General features: G+C 52.1%; 7 protein-coding genes across 7 annotated transcripts; 6 read left to right on the forward strand and 1 right to left on the reverse strand.

The window, feature by feature from the left end:
* The first annotated feature begins 7 nt into the window (after nt 1–7).
* Nucleotides 8–1,744, forward strand: VC83_03374 (uncharacterized protein). The gene is made up of 3 exons (XM_024467022.1): nt 8–459; nt 518–815; nt 868–1,744. The coding sequence occupies exons 1-3, from the start codon at nt 256–258 to the stop codon at nt 1,608–1,610; spliced, it is 1,245 nt and encodes a 414-aa protein (XP_024325961.1). The 5' UTR covers nt 8–255; the 3' UTR covers nt 1,611–1,744.
* Nucleotides 1,745–2,378: 634 nt separating this feature from the next.
* VC83_03375 (uncharacterized protein) lies at nt 2,379–6,262 on the forward strand. Its single transcript, XM_024467023.1, has 2 exons — nt 2,379–3,991; nt 4,043–6,262. Exons 1-2 carry the CDS (start codon nt 2,656–2,658, stop codon nt 5,737–5,739), a joined length of 3,033 nt encoding a protein of 1,010 aa, XP_024325962.1. The 5' UTR covers nt 2,379–2,655; the 3' UTR covers nt 5,740–6,262.
* VC83_03376 (uncharacterized protein) lies at nt 6,263–8,615 on the forward strand. The gene is made up of 3 exons (XM_024467024.1): nt 6,263–6,487; nt 6,538–8,285; nt 8,328–8,615. Exons 1-3 carry the CDS (start codon nt 6,478–6,480, stop codon nt 8,550–8,552), a joined length of 1,983 nt encoding a protein of 660 aa, XP_024325959.1. The 5' UTR covers nt 6,263–6,477; the 3' UTR covers nt 8,553–8,615.
* A 763-nt stretch (nt 8,616–9,378) lies between these two features.
* On the forward strand, nt 9,379–10,287 carry VC83_03377 (uncharacterized protein; the record flags this gene model as incomplete). Its single annotated transcript, XM_024467025.1, has 3 exons — nt 9,379–9,687; nt 9,759–10,121; nt 10,201–10,287. The coding sequence occupies 3 exons, from the start codon at nt 9,379–9,381 to the stop codon at nt 10,285–10,287; spliced, it is 759 nt and encodes a 252-aa protein (XP_024325960.1).
* Nucleotides 10,288–15,791: 5,504 nt separating this feature from the next.
* VC83_03378 (uncharacterized protein) lies at nt 15,792–19,423 on the forward strand. Its single transcript, XM_024467026.1, has one exon. The coding sequence runs from the start codon at nt 16,320–16,322 to the stop codon at nt 19,125–19,127; it is 2,808 nt and encodes a 935-aa protein (XP_024325963.1). The 5' UTR covers nt 15,792–16,319; the 3' UTR covers nt 19,128–19,423.
* Nucleotides 19,424–19,829: 406 nt separating this feature from the next.
* Nucleotides 19,830–21,882, forward strand: ERG1_1 (Squalene epoxidase; the record flags this gene model as incomplete). Its single annotated transcript, XM_024467027.1, has 2 exons — nt 19,830–19,847; nt 19,939–21,882. The coding sequence occupies 2 exons, from the start codon at nt 19,830–19,832 to the stop codon at nt 21,601–21,603; spliced, it is 1,683 nt and encodes a 560-aa protein (XP_024325964.1). The 3' UTR covers nt 21,604–21,882.
* On the reverse strand, nt 21,883–23,480 carry ALG5 (dolichyl-phosphate beta-glucosyltransferase). Its single transcript, XM_024467028.1, has 2 exons — nt 23,163–23,480; nt 21,883–23,065 (listed from the first exon to the last, which is right to left on the reverse strand). Exons 1-2 carry the CDS (start codon nt 23,286–23,288, stop codon nt 21,977–21,979), a joined length of 1,215 nt encoding a protein of 404 aa, XP_024325722.1. The 5' UTR covers nt 23,289–23,480; the 3' UTR covers nt 21,883–21,976.
* Between the last annotated feature and the right edge of the window lie 424 nt (nt 23,481–23,904).

The following is a 23,904-nucleotide window of genomic DNA, read 5'->3' on the forward strand; positions in this document are numbered from 1 at the left end:
GCTGTAGTTGGGCCTCGGCCAATCATGCCCGATAAATTTCTGGCCGCCGCCCTACGAACCAGCAACGCACTAGCGTGAAATGACGCTCAACTGAAGGCCAAGAATTATTCGCATCACAAGAGCTACTTGCGCATTATAGAGCCCACCACTTCCCCTCGACCCCTCGACTCCCACTTGCCAATTGTCGCTACTCACGCACTGTTGGACCGATCCCAGACATCTGAAGACGTCACCTCCACGAGCTGAGGAAGGGCCATGTCCCTGGCCTCTCGCGTAGCCAACCTGTTCTCGGGATCACCTGCCGTGGAAAGAGAACGAAGCAAGTTAAACTTTGGAGATGATGGGCTGTCAGATGAAGAGCTCGGCTTCGCACATAGGCAATCACGGTTGCATGCGGCAGAATCGGACGCCATGGCACAGAAAGATGTCAAGGAGGAGGCACGCCCGCCATACCTTCACGTACGTTCGGGATGCGCTCGTTATGGGGGTTATGGAAACGCATGCTGATCTTTTATAGGCTATGATAGCTGGAGGTATTGGAGGGACAACGGGAGATTTGCTCATGCATTCTTTGGATACCGTGAAAACGCGCCAGCAGGGCGATCCGCACATGCCGCCGAAATACACATCTACGGCATCGGCATACTCAACGATCTGGAGGCAGGAGGGCATACGGCGGGGCCTGTACGGTGGTGTTCTCCCGGCACTGTTGGGTTCCTTTCCGGGAACCTTGATATTCTTTGGCACATATGAGTACAGCAAGCGTTATTTGATAGACGCAGGAGTTCGGCCGCAAGTGGCGTACCTGACAGGAGGTGAGCATTCCAGAAACTCATGGATATTGTACGTATGCTGACTCTTTCGCAGGATTTATTGCCGATTTCGCAGCGTCTTTCATTTACGTTCCTTCAGAAGTCCTCAAGACTCGGCTACAGCTCCAGGGCCGCTACAAGAACCCTTATTTCAATTCCGGGTATAATTACCGCGGTACAGCCGATGCTGCCCGGACAATAATTCGACAAGAAGGGTTCTCTGCTCTGTATTACGGTTATAAGGCGACTATTTTTAGAGATCTTCCCTTCTCGGCATTGCAGTTCGCATTCTACGAACAATGCCAGGCGTGGTCGCGCCAATGGAAAGGCAGTAGAGATATCGGGTTGCCGTTGGAGCTTGCAACTGGAGCTGCAGCTGGTGGACTGGCTGGTGTCATTACATGTCCCCTCGACGTTGTCAAAACACGCATCCAAACACAGGTCAACTCGCCCGATGTGCCACTTAAGCACTCGACGCCTGTGGCCAAACATGTTCCGGCCAGCGCGGCAACGGGGACCCAGACAACCATAAATCAGCAGAAGCGATCGATCTCTACCTCGTCCCCATCGACATATACCCCTCGACCAGGTTCAATCAACCTCGACACCTCTTCCGTCTTGACCGGCCTCAAACTGATATACAAGACTGAAGGGCTCGCCGGATGGTTCCGTGGCGTGGGTCCCCGCTTCTTGTGGACAAGTGTGCAGAGTGGCTGTATGCTGTTCTTGTATCAAACTATCCTTAAGCAGATTGAAGTATGGTCACCGCCAGAGGAGGAGAAAATAGACGAGGTGTGAGTCTTGTATAGATAGTGCATGGCATCTGTGATTGTATGGCGGGTGTTGTATGGTATTTGCATTGGGTGGTGTTTGGCTTTGGAATTTACCGCATTTGATAGCGGATATATAGACTATAGGAGAAATGAAAGGATCTTCACTTCGACCGCCGGCGCTCCCAGCATTGAAATCCCATGACAAGATGACAATCCACAAATCCCATCCCTCCCCCATCCACATGCCACCTCTTCATCCTTTGATGGCACTTAAATTCTTGAGTAAACAACTATATAGAGGTAGACACATTTGGCGGTTGGAACGCAAGTCGCTTACTCCGACTGTGAGCGAAACGACCTGTTGGTTCTAACAATCACATCCGATTTAACTTACATTACCGCGATCTGATGACCAAAGAGGAGACAGCATACCACCGGTCCTTTTCGCATCAATATAGCATATATATCTATTCTAGCTCAAGAGCCGAAAAGTGGACGTTTGCATAATGGGTTCTATAATTGAAAACTGTGCGTTTGATGTAATCAACGAGATAATCAACCACCTGGAGCGGCCGGACGCTATCCGCAACCTCAGGTTAAGCTGCAAGACTCTAGCAATCAACTTAACTACTCGAGTAACTTAAACTTATGACTAGTCATGCTTATGTAATATTTCACTATTCGAATAAGTTAGTCATGATTATTATGATTATTTGTGCTAACCCTGCCTTCCCTTCAGAAACCTTGGCGCGTGGGTGCCATTGATTGTCGACGAGTCCATGCGTCACCCAAAAGTAAACAAACCTCTTGACAACCTCACTCCCATAACCCATCATTTCTTCCGACACGACAATACCCCATACGCCAATTATTCGACAACAAACTTCAGCATTTCAATTCCTACGGCGCATATTGTAGTTTAAGAAGATTCTTTTGTACTCTTTAGCTTTCCTGTCTGCTCCAAGAACTCGACGCGACACTGCTCAAAACATCCATCCACAACCAACATAAACAACAGTGCCGGATAGCACCCCCACCAACGTCCACATTGCACAAAGTGAGCCGCTTTAATGGCTGCCTCGGCTGACTCGAGACATCGCTCTCGATTGATTCGAGAAATGGCCCGAGATCTTAACAGACACGACCACTCGTGTGCTTCCTCGACCGGTTCCCACCATGGCACCGTGAGCGACGACTCGACAGTCGACTTTGATCCCGAGAATGAGGCAATTATGTCCACGCGTCAAATGGACATCAACATCTCCCAGAGGCTCCCAGAGCTCCGCGATACCGCGAAGAAGTATGGCCGCTGGAACCGTAACAGGCAACAAACAAACGACTTCGTCATAAACACCTCGGCGATCGGGCGTGCCTTTCCCGACTTTTCCCAAGGAGGAAGCTCGGACGAGAGCAGCTTCCATGTAGAGGTTGGACGCGGAGCAAAGACAAAGCAACGCGTTCCAAGCAGGGTCCCACAAACAGAATACTCGGACAACATCGACTCTCCAGTTGTCAGCATTGGGGATTTTAAGATCCTCAGCACACCGCCATCGAAGGGTCAATCAAAACACAGACAAGACTCTCTCCGAAGCAGCGTCGGGAGGCAAAGCAAAGACACGCCCCAGAAGGAGAATATCCCACCACCATCAGCGACAAAGTTGCCAAACTATGTTTCCGGAGCGACGCGATCCTCTAGCGGAGAACAGCGCCGCACTCTTGCAGAGATCCACGCCCGAGTTGCCGACGACTCCGATGGATCTTTCATCAGCGATGAACGACCAGCCATAGTCACATTCCAGCCAAAGCAGTCGCGATTCTCCGTAGCCCAGACAAAGGGCTCCCCTCTTTCTGCCATCCACAATATCCCTCAACAACAAATCAAGAATGCCTTGGCCGATGCACTTTCTGGACACCGCGACGAATTCCAACAAACACCTCGGCCTCAGAACAATGCCACGCAAAATTCAAACACTGCAAACCAGACAAACCAGTCGTTCCTTCTACCTAACATGCCCGACCTCTCTGAGCTTGTCTCGGGGTCATTTAAAGATGGCACGCCAGTGTTTACACGCAGTGGCAAGGTGCAGTCTCGATTTACGTCTTCCTCTGGGAGAACCCCGCCTGGGCCAGGCCACGTGAAGTTGGACAATGTCCCTGTCCCAGATGAAGAAAAGGCTATTTTCATCTCGCTACAGCTCCTGCAAGATAAGGTTGCTATGCTTGAGATGGAGAAGGCAGACGCACAGCGAGTAGCCCAAAACCTGCAAGACGACAATTATCAACTCCAATCGGAGAACGCACAGCTTCAGAAGCACCGTCGATCCGATAGTGCTCTGGGAATGGCCGACAGTGGCAGCGATGGGGAGTTTGGGAAAGGGAACAAGAACCTCGTTGCTGAGAAGACCAGTTAGTAATCCCCCTTGACCCAGATATTTTAGCCACTAACACTGCTTTAAGAAATAGAGGCGCAGTTGAAGTCTTTGCAGGTTCGTTACATCGAGATTGAGAGGAAGTCGTCCAATCAGGAGTTGCGCCTCAAGACTGTATCATTCGAGCGCGACCAGGCGGCCAAACAACTTGCTGAGGCATATTATACCACGGAGCAGCTGCAGTCTGAGAATGATGCCCTCAGGAGTGAGAACGGCGAGCTGAAGCTTGAATTGGCGCGGCTCAGCACCGACTCGGAGGAGAATACTCGACAGTGGAGGCAAAAGGAAACTGGCCTTCGTGAGAAGATTAGCCGACGTGAAGCTGCCGTCATGGAACTCCGGGAAATGACACAAGAGATCCAACAAGCTCGTCTGGCGAATACCGCCGGCGTCAAGACTCGTAAACCGGTTGTCCAAAAGCAACAGGCCCGGAAAGAGCCAAGTAACCCTCGGTCAAGCACCCGCGGCCGTGTCCAGGCAGTCGTTGAGAAACAAGAGCCAGCACGCTTGCGGTCGCGATCACGTTCGCAATCCCGCCACACTCAATCAAGAATTGCCAAGTCATATGTCGAGGAGGAGACCTTCGATATCCCTCTAGCAGGAAGCACTAATGAAGACTTTGGCGCTAGCGATGAAGGCTCTTTTGATGATGTTACAAAGACTGTTCACAAGGACCTCAATGTCAATGCCGAGGATGCGACACAGGGCTCAAACTATTCGAGCATTCTAGGCCATGGGGAGATGGATCGTCTACGAGAAATGCTGGCGAACGAGAGAGCCCGAAACGCAGAACTCAGCGCCGGTGCGGGAAATTGTGAGCATACGTCCCATTCAGTTGCGTCGAGCAGATCGGCGAAATCGACCCGGGTCACCCAGGGACTCACTGGTATTCTAAAAAACCGCAACTCGGGCGAACAGGACCAGGACAGTACCTCCCACTCAAACGTATCTCACACGCGACGCCACTCTGAGACTTCCGTCAAGGCTCGAACAGCAGGCCGCCACGTCACGACGGAAGATTTCACCTCGGCTTTCATTATCCCAGATATCACTTTGAGTGTGGCAATGAACAGCGGTCACCCAACCCTCTCCGCCAAGGCCAAGAAGGTCCTTGACACGCTCTGCCACCACGATGGCGGTAACTGCACTGTTTGCACACGTGTGGCCTCTTTTGAGAATAACGTTAAGACGAAGCGAACTGTTTCCATTCAGAAGCCTATTCCCGTCTCTGATCGCATGCCAGTTCAAGGACCATATGAAGATGAGCCGACAATGCGCCCATCTGTCACCCCAGGACTTGCACTTGCTACTGTCATGAAGGGCCTTGAGGATGAGCTGGCCCACCTGAAGATTGAACTGGCCCAGTACCAGGCCGTTTACAACAAACATGACCCGTCGCTCAGCATGCGCAAGCGCAAGGCCGTCAAGGCCAGAATTGAGAGTTTGTTGAAAGCCATTGACACAAAGGCGGATCAAATTTACGCACTCTACGATGTTCTCGAGGGACAGAAGGAGACTGGCCAAGAGCTGAGTGAGAAGGAGGTTGAAGTTACGCTCATGGATATTGGGATTGATGTTGATGCCCTCAAGAAGGATAAGTCTGAGCAAGATCACGAGGGCGAAGATTCTGGGGAGGACTCCGAGCTTGACCTTCCCTGGGAAGGCATTGAGGATACGACCAGCTCAAGTAGCGTTAATGGAGGACGCCGGAGTTGGGTTGCATAATTTGTCAAGGATTGCATTGGATGGAGTTTGGGATAGTGGGATTTTGTCGGAGAGAACACAGAGTTAGGACATTTGCGCGGCTTAGTTTGCATCTGAGCGACTAGGTCCTGTCTGAGTTATTGTGTTTGGAATTGATGTGTGCACTGTAGCTGACTTCACAATGGAATGATTACCAAGCCCTCTTAAATGACGTCGATTTTGTTGTCGCTGTAGTCTTCGTAGTCTTTGTACTTGAGATGGATGTGACGCCAAGGGGGACAGTAGTGATGATACTACCAGCCAGAGCCGACACAACTTGGGTAGAGTTATTGCAATCACATCCTCCAAGGCCGTAGCATCATTGAGCCGTCGCCAGTAACTATTTGACTGTTGGAATCAGGTATATGAAGGCTGGACACAATTATAGGAGTCTGTCCATTATCTCAACGTTGATGGCGACTGAAACCGTGTAGGAACGCTTTCGAGACTCAAAGCTCTTCAGACATGAACCCCTTCCTTCGCTGAATCAGTCCCAAGTCATCATTGAACCCCTGAAATGCAATGGAATTTGAGACATCCACTTCTCACCTAGGTAAGCTTATGTCACGTGCTAAGCGTTACCTTGTCGAGCACCAAAGCTTGTAAAGTTACTTCCGACCACCCAGACCCTGTGACACGGCGCCGCGTCCCCCGGAAACAAACGCGTCTCCAACACGCCACCACATCACTTGCGCCTCAACAATCAATGCACCACGAACCATGGCTACAAGTACGTTACTATTCTACGATTATGTATATACCCTTGGCTGAATTTTATAGATCGCAAGACTGCGCGCCAGCAGCGTCTTCGGGGCGCGCAGACCCGAGAACCCCAGGATATCAACTTCGCTTTCACACTGCCTCCTGCCCCACCGGCACCACGAACAACAAGAAGCGCAGTGACGCCAAGCTCGTCGCGAGCTGCGAGGGTAATTCCGACTAGAGGCCGGGGACCATCTTCATCGAAACGATCTGGAAGTACGCGGAAGAGGGTCGAACAGAAAACACCAAGTGACAATTGGGCAGAGAAGCGACAGCGGATGGAAGTGACAGGTGGAGATGAAACGTCGGCGAGACGACCACCACAGGATACCAAGACTCCAGAGCGTGAAATAGAAGATGAGCTCTCATCCATCAACCCAGTCGCACTCCGTGTTGATGAAGAGGTGACGGAGAGCCCGAGAAATGCGCCTGGAAGTGGCCGGCGACAACATCTTTCTTCTGATCCAGCCGAGCGAGGGACTCCGACCAAATTAAAGACGCCACGAGATGCGACACGGAGAACGAGGAAGTCGATGCGGAAAGTGCCATCTCCAGAGCTGGACGCGGTCGATGAGATTGATGAGCTCTCCCCCGACCAGCCAAGGACTCGACCTAGAGAGCAAGAGGTCGATGAACTGTCTCCCGAACAACCAAGGACTCAACGTGGGAAGCGAGAGATTGCGGAGGAAATACCTGGTGCGGATTTATTGAGGCAACAATCTCGACGCCGACGAAGTGTCTTTGAAGAACCGGATACAATCGACGCTGCAAAGATCCCGAACGACAATACATCAAAGAAACGCCGCCGTCGAAGTGCTCGTGAGAAGCCGGACGAACCCGAAGAAGCTAGAGGTATTCCCGGTGCCGATGCAACAAAGAAACGCCGCCGTGGAGGTGGTCTTGAAGAACCGGAAGGTGAAGAAATATCCACTACGGATACGGCGAAGAAACGCCGCCGTCCAAGTGCTCCCGAGGAACCTGATACAGTAGAAGCCGAAGAAATCCCCGACACGGATGCGGCGAAGCAGAAATCTCGACGTCGCCGGCGCAGCGCTTTGGAAGAGGAACCGGAAGAGCGAACATCGAAACGTCGAGAGGTGGCTGAAGAAATCCCCGATGTGGACGAGCAAGAAGAAGCCGTAGAGATCCCCATCGCCGATGCAGCAAAGAAGCTCGTATCCCAACGCCGCCGACGCAGTGGTCTTGAAGAGGCAGAACCAACCCGCAGCAAACATCGGGCGTCTGGGCCACCAACCAAAGCATCGCCAGCCAAACAACGCGCCCCGAAAACACGCAAGCCTACGGGCGCAAAGAGAAGAGGGGCCGTCCCTGTCACCGCATACCGGATGACATGCCATGATTCAGACTCGGGTGACGACATCCTCAACCGCGCCATTCCCTTCGCATCTCGCAGCGGCGTCAATGCTGTCGACGTGCTCGCGCAGGCGTGTGACGAATTCTCTGGGAGCGCTGTGGATGCACTAGGGCGAGGATTGGAGGGAGCAGGTTCGTCTGCGGAGAGACGCGAGTATCGAACCAAGCTGCTCGCGGTCGAGGCATTTGCGGCGGAGTCGCGGTGGAAGCTGATGGAGCTGACTATCTCCCTCGATGCAGAGTATGCGATGAGGAAGCGCGTTCGGGCGGTCGTGAAGGAGAAGGGGGAGCTGCGGGCGAAGTTGATGCAGTTGAGGGCTGAGCGGGAGCAGATTGCGCTTAAGATGGATGCGGCAAGGATTCGGCATGAGGAGGAGGGGAAGGATAACGAGGTATGTTATTTTCTAGCGTTACAGTTCGTTGCTAATTTCCAGACTTTGACATCACTGTCGACAACACTCCACGACGTCGCCCTCGCCGCATCTCTTGGTCGGGACACTACATCGGGCGGTTCTCTCGCCAAGCCATCGCTTCCTGTGGTCATCGATAAGGTTGCCGCGATGGCGAGTAGTAAGAGTCGGGGGGGGGGATTGTTGAGACGGTTGAAGGAGTTTAACGGGTTTCTCGAGCGCGTTGCAGACGCTGTCGAGGGGAGGTGATTGTATTGTTTAGACGGCGTGTAGCTATAGTAACGATGACATGAATACAAATGAGATAAGCCCATTCCCATTCCCATCGCCATCCCTATCCCTATCCCCTTTTCCTATTACTATTGCCATCCCCGTTGCCATTCCCATCCCATCGTCCATTCCTATCCCATCGTCCATTCCCATCCCATCGCCCATTCCCATCCCTACCACCCATTCCCATCCCTGCCGCCTATTCTCATCGCCATCGCCTATGCCCATCGCCGTCACACATTCCCATTCCTATCCCCATCTCCGTTGTCGTTATCCATCCCCGTCTCCGTCGCCATCCCCGTTGCCGTCACTCATTCCCCCCCCTCTTACCGTCGCCCCATCCCCATTACCAATCTACGTTGCTACCTATCCCTATCGCCCATCCGCGTTACTACCTATCTCCATCCCTATTGTCCTATTGTCTATCCCCGTCGCCCATCCGTGTCACTACTTATCCCTATTACCTATCCCCTAAGCCCATCCCTATTACCTATCCCCTTTACTATATACGAGTATTGTTGTCACGAGTAGCCTCACGTGCATGACCTGTCACGTGCGCTATCATGCCAAGGCGGAGGGTCTTCCCTCCGAACCCCGCACGAGAACATATATAGTAGGAACGCGGCCCTTAATCGGAATGGCAGAGTTCAGTCTTCGTATCAATAGAGAGCTTGACCACGTAACTATCTACAACGTGACTTCCCACTGCCCTGTTCAGCCAAGGCTCTCTTACATTCTGAACGCTCCACCATTCCTACGATTGGGAAGAACAGCCCAGAGGGGGAAGTCAAGTAAGCGGAAAACCATGCCGCCACGTCAGACCCGTAGGGAAGCAGCTGAGAGCCTTGAGCGTGAGCATAGCAGAGTGGCTGTGCTTGAGAACGCACCTGAGGAGTCAGGGGCATCAAGCCCCTTATCCCAGGCTCACAGCTCCCCTGGAGCAGAAGCCCAGCTTGCTACGGCCCTCGCCCTCGAAGCTGAGTTACAGCGAGAACTTAAGCTGAGAGAGGCGGGCGAGCGAATCCGTCGACTACAGGAATGCCTAGAGTGCGTAGGACAAGAGGAGGCTTCTGCCCACACTCTTAGGTCGGACGAGCGAAGCGTTACGACTACTGTAAGCTCTACTTCGCATGCTGGGGTACCACGAAGCCTGAGGTCGAGGGCAATCCCTGAATACCGAGGAAGAACGTTGGCGAACATAACGAATTCATTACGAGCTGTGAGCTCGCCTTCCGCCTTGAACCACTAGCTAGGACAGATGAGTTCCGCTGCGACTTTGCAGCTACGTGGCTTGAGGGGGAACCCCGAGACGCTTGGCTCCGGCACGAAAAGGAGCCTAACTTTCAGAAGACCTGGAAGGAATTCAAGAGGTTCCTCCTTGATCTAGTCCAGGACCCAGTGAATAGGACCATATCAATGGTGATGAAGTACGAGGAGGCGCGACAACGAAGCAGCCAGTTGGCTCAAGCCTTCGCCACCTACCTTGAAACGTTAGAGGCGGAAATGCCTGCGTATAGCGAGGGGCACAGGGTGCAACACCTTCTTATTGTAAGGACACAGGGCACCCAGCTCACAGTAATAGCATATGAGAGTGCGAGTCGGAGGCTAAACGGATGCTATCCTATAGGTCTACTACGAAGGATACAAAAAAGATGACGAGGAACCCCGTTGGGTCAATCCCCTTAAGTACCTGAAACGGGTCCGACTCGGCTAACCTGCCCTAACTCTCCCCACGTGACCGTAACCTGCCCGACTCCGATGCTTTCCATCACTGAGGGCTTTGGCATCCTTACACTACCCCCCCTCTTAAGAGAGTGTTTTGTCCGTGAAACACGCTGTGAGAATTATTTCCGCAACATCTCCGAATGGTATCCGTGAGAAGAGCGTTCTATTCTGTTTGTAATGGCATCTGTAACAACCCTGTTTATGTGCCGTGTCGGGAAGGTGCATTGTATGTCATGCTAGAGCTGTGCCGTATCGACTCCGTTTATTGTGCGGAACCAGAGTTTACTTTGTTCGCTCTGGGGTACATTCGTGGTGGTCTGAGTGCACTCCGAATTGCATCCGCGAAACATTCGGGTTAGACTTTGCTTTGTTCGCTCGGGGGTGCATTCCTGGTGGTCCGAGTGGACTCTGAATCGCATCCGCGAAGCGTTCGGGTTAGACTGTCCTATGTATGAAAGGAGAAGTGTTCGCGCTAACCCGATTCGGAGTTCATTGTTGTAAGCCAGACTATGAGTGAGCAGCTGCGTCCGCTTCTTCTTTTGTCTCCAACAACAACGCCAGCGACCACCCTGTAATGGTGGGTGCACCAGATGTGAGAATCTAGCCACCCAAGGAAGGGATGAATTTACTAAGACAACACACTGTCTTAGAAAACAGAGCCAAAGGGTCGTAGCTTAGACTATTCCACAACGCAGCAATCAGGTGTGTGATGTAGTGAAGTGGTTCAGACAAGTTGCAACAAATGTTGAGTCTGGGAACTCAGGGGTAAGTCAGAGGTTAACACCTCACTGACTTTTCAGAAACAAGGAGTAACAAGATGAATGCTTGGAAGCTTGGAAAAGACGTGGAAGTATGTGATAGTTGATTTACTGTATTGTCTGCTTGCCCTTTCTTAAGGAAAGGGCAATCCTATTTATGCTAAAGGAATGTAGTTCTCTCATTTTCCAAGACTTTCCATGACTTATCAGGCTTGGTAACTGTAGTCGACGTAAGAGAATCCCATAGAACCATCTCTTAGGTTCGTAGCCTATAGGAAGTAAAAGGAGGTCCAAGGTCAGAGTACCCCTATAGACAAATTATGTCATAGACAAATTATGTCATAGACAAATTATGTCATAGACAAATTATGTCATAGACAAATTATGTCATAACTTAACCAATCTTGTGGGTAACTAAAGAGCGATGATGTGCAATGAATCATAGAGGTTCGTAGGAGCTGTTAGAGCTATCGTGTTACGACGGAACAAGAAGGCTGGCCAACTACAGGACAGGAAGGAGGGAGGTCGCATGAGACCGGCCCTGGTACCTGGAGGGGCAGCGGGGAATAGTAGTTCTGAAAGTATCACGTGACGGACTCGCAGGATGATGAGAAGAGTCCTAAGAGTCCAGGACTCCGAGGACTCGAGTGAGTTCCCAGGAGTCCACTAGGCACGTGATGGACTCGCAGGATGATGAGAAGAGTCCTAAGAGTCCAGGACTCCGAGGACTCAAGTGAGTTCCCAAGAGTCCACTAGGCACAACGCCACTATATAAGTAGATAGTATTTCCTTAGATAGGAGCTTCGTGCTCAACTCAATACAGTATTTGTTATATACTAGTAACGTGTTACTTGAAGCCTTTGTGTCTGATCCCCTGCCTCCTCTGATAAGTAAACCTTTACGCAAGAGAACCTCTGTGTCTTCTATCGTTTAGAAGTCAGCGTTACATATCGTTCATGCTCCTAGGCCTCTAGTTGGTAGAGATATGTCATGTGGTAGTATGAGTGATGTCATGTAATGAATCATAGAGGTTCGTAGGAGCTGTTAGAGCTATCGTTCATGCTCCTAGGCCTCTAGTTGGTAGAGATATGTCATGTGGTAGTATGAGTGATGTCATGTAATGAATCATAGAGGGTTGTAGAGATATGCTATGTGGTAATATCGGCCCAGTAACTAAGGAGCGATGACGTGTAATGAATCATAGATGGTTGTAGCAATCGTTGAGTAGTATTGCTCTTGTTGTTGGTGTGATAAGCCAAAATATGTATAGTGACTTGTAGATTTGAGGAGGAGATTTCTAAGTTTGCTCTTGAGTTTGATAGCAAACTGAGTGCAACGAATGTCAGTATGACATACCCAACATTTACTAGATGGTGTAATGGTGGGTGCACCAGATATGAGAATCTAGCCACCCAAGGAAGGGATGAATTTACTAAGACAACACACTGTCTTAGGAAACAGAGCCAAAGGGTTGTAGCTTAGACTATTCCACAACGCAGCAATCAGGTGTATGATGTGGTGAAGTGGTTTAGACAAGTTGCAACAAATGTTGAGTTTGAGAACTCAGGGGTAAGTCAGAGGTTAGCACCTCACTGACTTTTCAAAAACAGAGAATAACAAGATCAATGCTTGGAAGCTTGTAAAAGACGTGGAAGTATGTGATAGTCGATTTACTGTATTGCCTGCTTGCCCTTTCTTAAGGAAAGGGCAATCCTATTTATGCCAAAGGAGTGTAGTTCTCTCATTTTCCATGACTTTCCATGACTAACCAGGCTTGGTAAATGTATTAGAAATCAAGTGCGACCCACAACTAGCTTGCTAATCATGTAGTGAACGTAAGAGAATCCCATAGAACCATCTCTTGGGTTCCTAGCCTATAGGAAGTGAAAAGGAGGTCCAAGGTCAGAGTACCTATAGACAAATTATGTCATAACTTAACCAATCTTGTGGGTAACTAAGGAGCGATGACGTGTAATGAATCATAGAGGGTTGTAGAAGCTTCTAGAGCTATCGTTCATGTTCCTAGGCCTCTAGTTGGTAGAGATATGCCATGTGGTAGTATTGGCCCACCCCCTTAAGGAAGAGATTTTCTTAATAACTTATTCAATGAGTGTCCAAATGATATGCCGTGATGTATGTAGCATAAACAGATGTAGTAGAAGAGTTTGCAGCAATCGTTGAGTAGTATTGCTTCTGTTGTTGGTGTGATAAGCCAAGATATGTATGGTGACTTGTAGGTTTGAGGAGGAGATTTCTAAGTTTGCTCTTGAGTTTGATAGCAAACTGAGTGCAACGAATGTCAGTATGACAGATGGCTGGGTGTCAAAGTAGCATACAATTTTTTTTTTTTTACATATATTCCTCAGATTTCTGTGAACCTCCACATAAGGATATCCTTGCTATAAGGATGCCACGCCCGGTCCCGAGGGGCATCCTTACTGGTACTATTACGAAATTAACGCGAGACTAACACGAGATTAACATGCGAACGTCGTGTCGCGTCACCGTCACCCTCGCTTCACCCCTTAAGGCGGCAAGGGGCTCAGATTCCACGCTATGGCTATTGGCACGATTGCGACTATCGTCCAGGTGTTCGAAAGGCCGTATCCTAGTGTCTGCCATCACGACCGCAACTTCGTGGAAACGCGAAACAGTTGGTCGATTATATCTTCCTCGGGCCTCTCAAAAGGCCGCATCCTGTGTATTCGATTACGACAGCGGCTTCCTGCGAAACGGGGGATGGTTGGTCAATTTCCCAAACCTGCCTCAGGCGTTGCACTGTCTCAAAGGAAGGCCTCGTGATAATTTTCGTACTGCTCCATTTTTATAATGAGTAGCCCCTTTAATTCTTCCCGAATAGCTCGTCGTCGCAACCCATTCAAATCCCGCTCATGAGTGGAAATTTCCTTACAAGGTCCTCATCGTCGCCTACAGTTATCTCTTGAGGAGTTGGATTCGAATCTTGCATTTCCACTGTGTTCGCCTTTCGTTCTCTCTTCTTCAATCAAGACGATCCATTAAGTTACGCCGAGGTTCGGCAGAACAAATGTTTGGCTATCGATCCCAGGTGATGAACGAAAATGACAAGCCACTAGTTGTCCACTTTTTCGAATCTACGCGTGCAAAAGTCATGGGCAACCTTGGTCGCTGGGGGGTACAAGAATTCAACCTATTCAATTGCATCTAGACTAACTTAACTGTAGAGCTGGTGGAATCGCCGCTGCTATTTTCACTGCACCTCTCGACGTCTTAAAAACGCGACTACAGTCTGATTACTACAAGACACAATTAGCTCAATCACGCGCTGCGTGTGGCTCGCCGTCACCCGATTCTCTTCCCATCCTTCGCTCTTCGACACTTCATCTTCGCGAAACTCTCAACATTCTTTTCTCCATTCGCCGCTATGAAGGCTGGCCTGGCTTATTCAAAGGCCTCGGCCCAAATCTTGTTGGAGTCGTACCCGCCAGTGCTGTCAAGTTTTATACATATGGAAGTTCTAAGCAAATGTTATCCCGCTTAAATGGAGATCGTGAGGCAGTATGGATTCACATGGTAGCCGCGGCTTGTTCAGGCATAGCCACGAGCACAATCACAAATCCCATCTGGCTGGTTAAGACTCGATTGCAACTGGATAAGTTGGCTGCGGAAGGTGCAGGTTGTGTCCCTCATCAGAGGTATAGAAATAGTATCGATTGCGTCATGCAGATTATGCGACATGAAGGGGTCAAAGGCTTTTATCGGGGACTGACCGCAAGCTATTTAGGAGTTGCAGAAAGCACTCTTCATTGGGTGCTCTATGAACAGGCTAAAATTCTTATTAGACTTCGTGAGGAGCGGCTCGTCATGAAAGGAGAAACTTCTGACTGTGACGGCTTAGTGAAATGGGTCTACCAGGCAAGCGCTGCAGGAGGAACAAAGCTCTTTGCCGCCATAGCTGCTTATCCTCATGAGGTATGATCCCTCTTGAGCTTATGCTTATCATTTTTAATTCAAGAATAGGTTGTGAGAACGAGGCTACGAGCAGCGCCAACACATAACGGACTTCAGAAGTATACTGGTCTATACCAATGCTTCTGCCTCGTGTGGAAGGAAGAAGGGCTTGCAGCTCTGTATGGTGGGCTAACAGCACACGTACTACGCGTAGTCCCAGCAACGGCAATAGTTTTCGGCGTGTACGAGATTACAATTGGACTTATAAATGGCACGTAGGCTCACGGGAAGGGTCAATCAAATATTAATGTAAGATATAATGAGTTTGTATCAAATAGATCTGCAACGCATACGGCCTCTGCATTTACACAAACGATGTGGGAAAAACCTAGAAGGCAAAAACCACACCAAGGCCCACCGTCTCCCCCCTATCCACTCAAAGCACAGACAACTAAGCTTGCCTCATTCCTCCCGATAACTATGGTATTGATACATCAGTTGTGAAGCCTCGGTGAGCAAGGAAGTGTGGAATACCTGTGATTCACTTGGTTTTTCCTGATCCTTAGCAGTTTCCGCATGCCGTTATGGTTTGTCCCGTCATTCCACAAGAATTACATCCTGGTCCAAAGCAACTTCCGCATGTATCTGGCACATTGGTGTTTAAAGGGAACGGAGCAAGATGGGATTTAGGAGGGGGCTATCAGTGGGCTTTATAGAATTTGGGGAGCCCGCGTCTTCGGGTGGGTAACAGTCATTGTGCTGTTGGATGGTTCGACAATCAAGTTGGTTTCCAGGAACATGGTCATTCTCAACATACTAATGCGGTTATCATCCCTTCGACGAGCAATGTACGTTAATTCTAATTGTATCAACTAAAAATCAAAATTATTGTATCCCACCGCTCTTAAATCTAGCCAGGGTATCCTTTATTCCTGGCAAGCTCATGGCTTCCACGAAACCTCGGAATGCGGAGCTTTTCGCCAAGACGGATGAGGATAACCCTAAATAACAATCTTCAATCAACCGGTCTTTGATGTCCTTAATTTTAAATTCTATAGCCGTTCCCATATTTTTTTGGACGGTACATTTATTATCACTTGTTGCTCCCTCCCAGTGGTCGTCTGAAAGTTCCAAGCTCGGCCAAGGAACAAAGTACTGCCGGCCCGAGCTTGAAATCGGAGATGGACGACAGAACATGTGGATTTTGACCGGAGCCAACAACAAATTGCTCACGCCCACTATACCACTACCAATTGGAACCTCCCAGCGACCCCGCGGCTCCTGCATCTAACAATGCAGTGGGGGCACATGCAGCGTTCGCCCTCGTCATAACATGTCTCTCGGACTCCCCGTTCCCTCGGCCGGCGCCCTGCGAGCCCTCCGCCAGCTCGCCCTCGGAACATCGTGTACCGTCGCCTTCACGACCGGGCTGCTGGCCGAGGACCGCAGGCGCCGCATCCATTCTGCGCGTGAGGTGCAGGAGAACGGCCGACGCATCAAGTCGTCGAGAAGCTACCACGGGGCGGCGGGTGCGGTTGCAGTCGCGAATTTTGAGGACCATGTTCTGAATCCGCCGTTGTATACGGCGGGGGATGGTGAGGCGCCGACGAAGTCGATTGCGAGCTGGGGGAAGGATGCACCGGCGAAATCGAAGAGGCTTGTTCGTTCGCAGTCACAGCGAGAGCTGAAGGATGATTTGGAGCCTGTGGTGGCTAAGGAGAAGCGGGATGCTTCGAACGATGCCGATTTGCGAGCGAGAACGCAGAGCCATGCAACTCGCATTGCTATTAGAAAGACTGGGCAGCGTCAGAGTCGACAAAGTGCATTGGCTGCCAGTATGATGGAAACTCTTCAGGCCGGCGATTCGGCTGTAGGAATTGAGTCGGCTGCCAGCGCTTTCTTCGAGTCCTTTCAAAACGGGCTATATATTGGAAAAGAGCCAGGGCGCCATGAATCTCAACTTTCGAAACGGCTGGCTTCAGCGTGTGGACAACTCTTCGATGCTTGCCAAAAACATAACTCCGTTGGGGTGTACGTCCCCGTCATCCAGAAACTCCTCAGCCTGGGTCCAATAGAAGAAGATATCTTTTACGAACTCCACGCCCCGGAGGTTATAGCCCACCTATTGGAAATAAAAACACGCAAGGAAGGAGAGGATCAGGGCTATCTTGAGGCGTTGCACTCGGCATCCTCCATGTATATGACGGAGTTTTCCACGAAGCGACTAGAAACCGCCCATCCTCGGATGCGACATCTCGGCGCGCTTCTCTGCGCGAAAGCCATGAAGGAACAACTCTACGAGCTAACTGACGCCATCTATTGGCGGATGTCTGCCATCCCCAGCGACGAAGCCCCGTCCTGCGTCGACTACCTCATCCTTGCCAACCACAGCATGGGCCATCACAAATCCGTGCTACACTATTTCCGACGCTTCTTCGTCCTCACCGAACCCTCGAAATACGAACTCGACGAAGTTGTCGGGGCGGTTCTCGACTCCTGCCTTCGCAAAAACGCACTCGGCCAGGCAGAGGATGTTGTCCGTACTGGGGCCGAGATGGCAAGATCTGGCGGGTTTGAAATAAGAGCGGAATGGCCTATGAAGGTGCTGGGACAGCATTGGAGGAGCACCCGCGATCTTGTGAGCACACGAGCGCTTTTTGGCAGGCTTGAGGCACTGGTGGACTGCATTGATCTGCCGCAAGCGTTGTACAGTGCGATTATTCAGTTCTGTGTCGAAGATGGGAAGGGTGACCACGCTAACGCATACCTCGATCAACATACGTCGGCGAATAATGGTGCGGTGAGTCTGAGGACCTGCGGCCATCTGGCTCTGTCGAAGGCCATGAAGGAGGATTGGGAGGGTGTCGAAAGCAGTTTTGAAACTATGAAACCCCTCTTAGTCGACCATAAGACGAAAGAACAGCATGCACAAGTATTGGCGCCGATATTCAAGCTCTACACCAAATCTCACAGCGTTACCGAGTCGGAGCAGTTCGTCCGCAAGGTCATGGACGAGTATGGACTCGTCCCAAACATATACGTATCAAACATCATGGTCGGGAAATATGCAGACGCAAATGAAATCGACTCCATCCCGCACTGGCTCGAGACCATGCGTCCCTTCGGCCTCATCCCCGACGCCGTCTCCTTCAACGCCATGCTCAGCCACTACCGCGACGAGTGGACCATCCCCTTCACCGACCTCCTCCATCTGTGCCACAAGATGAAGGACACGGACGAGAACCTCCTCGACCAATGCACCGCGCGCATCCTCCGCGAGGCCGCAATCCGCGAAACGAAAGGGGATCGCTTCGCTTTCGTCCGCTTCTCGAGGCAGATCGACTACCTTCGCCAAGGCCAGCAGGACAGCGATAGCGGGTTAAACTTTTACCCCGCTATGCGCGAAGCCATGGCCAAGGGATCCCCGCGCAAGACCTTGCGTATTTACCACTCCGCCCTAAAGCGGGAGCACATCCACATCCCACCCCCCATGTTCGCCCTCGCCATCCAAGCCTCCATCGACTCCCACCCAGCAGACAACAGTATCAGCGCGCTCCTCCCCCTCGTTAGCTCCGCTAGGGAGAGGGGCGTCGATATCAGTCTAGGTATGGCGAGGCTGCTGATGCACCAGCTCGAGGATAGTAATCTGGATTACATGGACCTGCACGCTGTGCTGAGGAAGAACACCTTACTCTTCGCAGACCACGGCCTCACCATGCCCATGGGCGTAGCTACGAAAGTCGCCAGCGTCTTCTCCCAGCGGGGTCTAAACCGCGATGCGTTGGCGCTGTGGGAATACTACGCCGCGCGCAATGGCGTCTCGCGCGACCTGGTCGATCTGTCTAGTTTGACGGTGCTGATGCGCGTGCACATCGCGCTGGAGAATGTGGAGGGTGTTGAGTGGGTTATGAATACGCTTGAGCGGAACGGGATTGTACCGAGTAGACGGTTCATGTTGGTGATTAAACTGGGGATTGCGAATTTGAGGAAGCAGCAGCCGAGGCGGTGCGGGGGAGGGGGTGATGGACCGCCTAGAGCGTTGGGAGAGGTGCTGGAGGAGGCGCTGGGGGGGGTGAGGTTGAGGAGGGAGAGGCATGGGGTGGAGTGTAGGAGGGTGGGGGGAGATTGTTGGATATTATGAGTGCGGCGGTTGTGGAGTCGAGGGGGGAGGACGTGGCACCTGCGATGTGGACGGCCGTTTCAGTCACGACGCTTGATCGCGGGGTTGGCTCCCCAGGACAGAAGAGCCGATTGTCCGCGGCGCCTCTGATTGAGAACCAGGCCTTTCCCAAGCCAACGTACGAGTATATAGAGGCAGAACCGAGGCACCATCTCCAGCATCATCCGCGAGGGCATGCGGTGAGGAGAGTTAGTTCGGGGGGAGGGGTGTTGGCAAGGAAGGTGGTGTCGGGGTGATCGTAGATGTTTGTGGTGAGGGGGGGGCTAGGGGGGGTGAGGCGGGGGTGAGGCGGGGGTGAGGGGTGAGGGGTGAGGGGTGAGGCTGGGGGAGGTAGTTGGGGGTTTGTGGTATATAGCGTAACTTGCATGCACATAACTGTATCTTACACAAACTACAATTGTATATCAAATATTTAGTATAAATAGCCTCATTATTTCCCTCTCTCTCTAATAGGGGTACATCCCCTACCACGATGCCCACCGCAAAATCCCTCTTAATCCATGTACAAAACCATGTTACTCGGGTACAGTAGTGGATATTCAGGGGAATACGTGTTCCTGACTGGATAATCCATGGTTAGTGTGAGGCCATGTTTCCTTTGCCAGCCAGAGTAAGTTAGAGCACCCAAAAGTTTAGGATAAGTCACTCGAGCATGGGGGGGAAATGATAATCTCTGAAGTGGTAAGTTATATTGTTGGTAGGGTAGAAAGGGTAGTATGGAGGAAAAAGATAATCTCTACTATACTCTACTATTTATGCTCAATAACTGTAGATTCCCTGCTGCCGTCTCCTTCCGCCGTTCCACCACATAAAGTACATAAACACCCTCGTCCAGCTGCGCAGCTTCAACAGCCCGCCCACCACCGCCCAAGTCAGCGTCCCAGCCAAAATTGCGTCGCCTGTCTCGCGCCCCTTCACCTCCCTCCTCGCTCCCACAATCGACACCCAGTACCCCTCCATGACGGCGACGCAGACCACGCACGAGTCACTCTCGCAGCGGCGCCGAATGCACCACGAAGCCGATGTTGTTATAATCGGGGCGGGCGTCTTCGGGTGCGCCGTGGCGGTCACGTTGGCGCGCCAGGGCCGCAGCGTCATTCTCCTCGAGCGGTCGATGAAGGAGCCTGACCGGATCGTGGGGGAGCTGCTGCAACCCGGCGGCGTGTCGGCATTACACAAGCTGGGATTGTCGGAGTGTCTGGAGGGCATTGATGCGGTGGTTGTTAATGGCTATAATGTCATCTACTACGGGAAGGAGGTTCATATCCCGTACCCGTACGATACGAGGGTGGAGAAGTCGAGGGCGATGAGGGAGTCAAGGCCGGTGGGGTGGTGTTTTCACCACGGACGGTTCATTAACAAGCTCCGCGAGGCGTGCAAGAGCGAGCCGAATATCACGATCTTCGAGACGACGGTGAAGGGGACGGTGAGCACGGATAACAACGAGCAAGTCCTCGGCGTAAAGACAGAGACGACAGACCCCATGGACGGGTCGAAGAAACCGGATTACTTCTTCGGCGGCCTCACCATCGCAGCAGACGGCTACGCATCCACCCTGCGAAAACAGTACATCTCCAAGACCCCCGTGGCGAAGTCCAAATTCTACGCCCTCGAACTCATAGACTGCCCCATCCCAACCCCGAATCACGGCCACATCATCCTCTCCGACAATGCCCCCGTCCTCGTCTACCAGATCGGCACCCACGAGACCCGCGCGCTCATCGACGTCCCCGAGAACCTGGAGACCGCCAAAGCCGCCCTGGGGGGCGTAAAAGCACATATTCGCAATGTCGTCGTGCCAACGCTTCCGAAGCAAATCAAGCCGACTTTTATAAGGGCGCTGGAGGAGGGGAAACTAAGGAGTATGCCGAATTCGTGGTTGCCGCCGACGCAGCAGCAGACCCCGGGGATTGTGGTACTGGGGGATGCGATGAACATGCGTCACCCCCTCACCGGCGGCGGCATGTCCATCGCCCTCACCGACGTGGTCATCCTCTCCGAGCTCCTCCACCCGACTCGCATCGCGGACCTCTCCTCCGTCCCCGCCATGAGCCTCGCAATGCGCACCTTCCACTGGCGGAGGAAACAACTCGCATCCATCGTGAACATCCTCGCCCAAGCCCTCTACGCCCTCTTCGCCGCCAACAACGCCGAGCTGAAAGCCCTGCAGCGGGGGTGCTTTGAGTACTTCCTCTTTGGGGGCGCGTGCATTGATGAGCCGGCGGGGATGCTGGCATGTATCCTGCCGAGGCCGTTTTTGCTGTTCTACCACTTTTTCTCGGTGGCGCTGCTAGCGATGTGGTTGATTATGTGTGATTGTGTGGGGGATTTGCTGGGGGTGTGGAGGGCGCCGCTGGGGGTGTATAGGAGTGGTGCGGTGTTGTGGAAGGCGGTGGGGGTGATTTTTCCGTATATTTTTTCCGAGTTGACGTGGTGAGATGGCTTATAGACTCTGGGAGGAGGAGCTTAGGTGGTGAGGATAGGGCGGGGAGATGAAAAAGTTGATGGGCGGTGGTAATGATGATGGGTGTTACTTACATATGCTTCGTTGAAGAACATAAAACATCACTGTACGACGTTTGGGGCGTTGTTGTGGGGGGGGGCAGACAGGCATCCAGCATAGCCTTCTAATCTATGGACACACTCTATTCAATCCATTTTGTAGACCTACAATGAGAGAACAACCGCAACTCATGGCGATTTTTGAAACTTGTGATGTACTGTATGTGACCTGCCTGTTCTCTTTTCTATATAACTTGTAACTCTTATATATACACGCGTAATAAGGAGGGCACTGTCCTGTAACAACTTCACCGCCGCCGGTATACCCCCAGCGCCCAACTAGCTCGCAGAACGGCGAGCCCGAAGGCCATACCTATACTATCCCACAGCACATTCAACTTACTCCCCCCCACCTCCTGCCATGCAATCGGGACCTCCGCGACTCTGACGCCCCTCACCGCACCTCCTATCTTGCCTCCCTCGTGCTTTTCCTCTGGCACAGATACAGGTGCACTCTCCGCAAGCATCAACATCTCGACATCGAAGATCCACCCCTCCGCATGCATATACGGTATTATATGCGGGAGCGCCGCGCGGGTGAAGAGTTTGAATCCACACTGCGTGTCGCGGATGCGGGAGGTAGCAGGTGGAGTAAGGAGTCTCAAAAGAAGATGAAAAGAATGCATCAAAGCATTCCTAACAAGCGACCTCTTCACCACCGCCTCGCTCCCCACCAAATGCGCGCGGCTACCAACAGCCACCGCTCTCCCCCCGCCATCCTTGACGAGCTCCGCACCAGCGACCAGCGCCCCCAGATCGCGGAACCGTGACGCCCCGTCGGCATCGGCGAAGACGGCGTGGGTGCCACGGACGTGACGCAGGCCGTGGGTGACGGCGCCGCCTTTGCCGCGGTTGCGGTGCAGGGAGATGATACGCAGGGTGCTGTGGAGGGAGTGGGCGTGGGAGAAGCGGAGGGCGGTGGAGACGGTGCTGTCTGTTGAGCCGTCGTTTATGAGGAGGATTTCGTAGCCCTGCGGTTCGCTTTGGGAAGAGGAGGATTTCGATTTCGACGATTTGGTGGAGGGGGAAGGGGAGGAGGTGCGACCGTACGTAGCGTCCAAATAGGAGACAGCTTCCTTGAGCATAATTTCCAACCGCGCTTCCTCGTTGTAGGCCGGGATGACGACGCTCATTGCGAGGGTGGCGGGCTCGATGTGTCCCGTGTCCTTGGAGGACCCGGCGGCGTGGGAGGCGTGGTGGGAGAGCCAGTCGTCGTGCCAGCAGGCGAGGGGCTGGGGGGGGGTGACGCCGCCGGAGGGGAGGGTGGTGATGTATGTTTTTTCTGAGGGGTGGGGGTGCCGCGGGAGGGGGGCGATGAGGTGGAGTGTTAGATAGAGCTGTGGTTGTGTTAGTCTTGGGCGCGAGGTGGGTGATTGGGGAGGGGGGAAGAGATGGTGGTTTGAACAGCGGCGGGCGTGAAGGGGGGGGACGTACGGATATGAAGGCGAATAGTAGTATTGATATAGCAGACAGTACCAAAATCCACGCCGGAGCATGTCTCATAACCTCCCACGCCTCAGCGGAAATCTGCACCGCTCCATCCATCACAGCAGCTGCCATAGCTGATTATGAGACCTCGTATGTAACAACGCCTAGTTCAGCGGGCAATTGCGCAGTCGTTCGACGCCTGCGGGCTGCCGGGGATGGGGCAAATGGTGGGAAGGCGTCGCGCGAAGCTTCTCCATCCGTGGGAGATGGGAGGGAGGGAGGTGGTGAGGTGGAGGTGGAGATGGAGATGGGGTGTTTGGGGAGGGCGGACGATCGTTGCGCGGCGCGGAACGTGTCAATTAGAGCCGGGAAGGGTGATTCGCTGGGGTGGGTGGTAGCCTTGTGCGGTAGCCTTGTCTTGGCGGTGGTTGTCGAAGAAGGCGTGGAGTTTGGACCCTTAACAGGTGTGAATGGTAATTTAAACATGCTTTCAAGCTTCAGTGGCATGAGAATATTGATATACTGATGGGTTTGTAAAATTATATTTCCAATATGTCTCCAGGGAGAGAGTTGAGAGGCTTCGCACATGTATATGCAGGGAAACTCTATATGCAGCACAGTAAGTAAGTTGGGGCCGCAGGATCGCTCAGCCTCGATGGTTGACATGTCCAGAGCGGAGTATCGCAGCTTCCTCACAGCTTCCTCGCAACTTCTTTCTGTTCATTGTTTGTTCTGAGTTTCTTTTTCT

The sequence above is a fragment of the Pseudogymnoascus destructans genome (genome assembly GCF_001641265.1).
Source record: "Pseudogymnoascus destructans isolate 20631-21 unplaced genomic scaffold scaffold_6, whole genome shotgun sequence".
NCBI lineage: Eukaryota > Fungi > Ascomycota > Leotiomycetes > Thelebolales > Thelebolaceae > Pseudogymnoascus > Pseudogymnoascus destructans.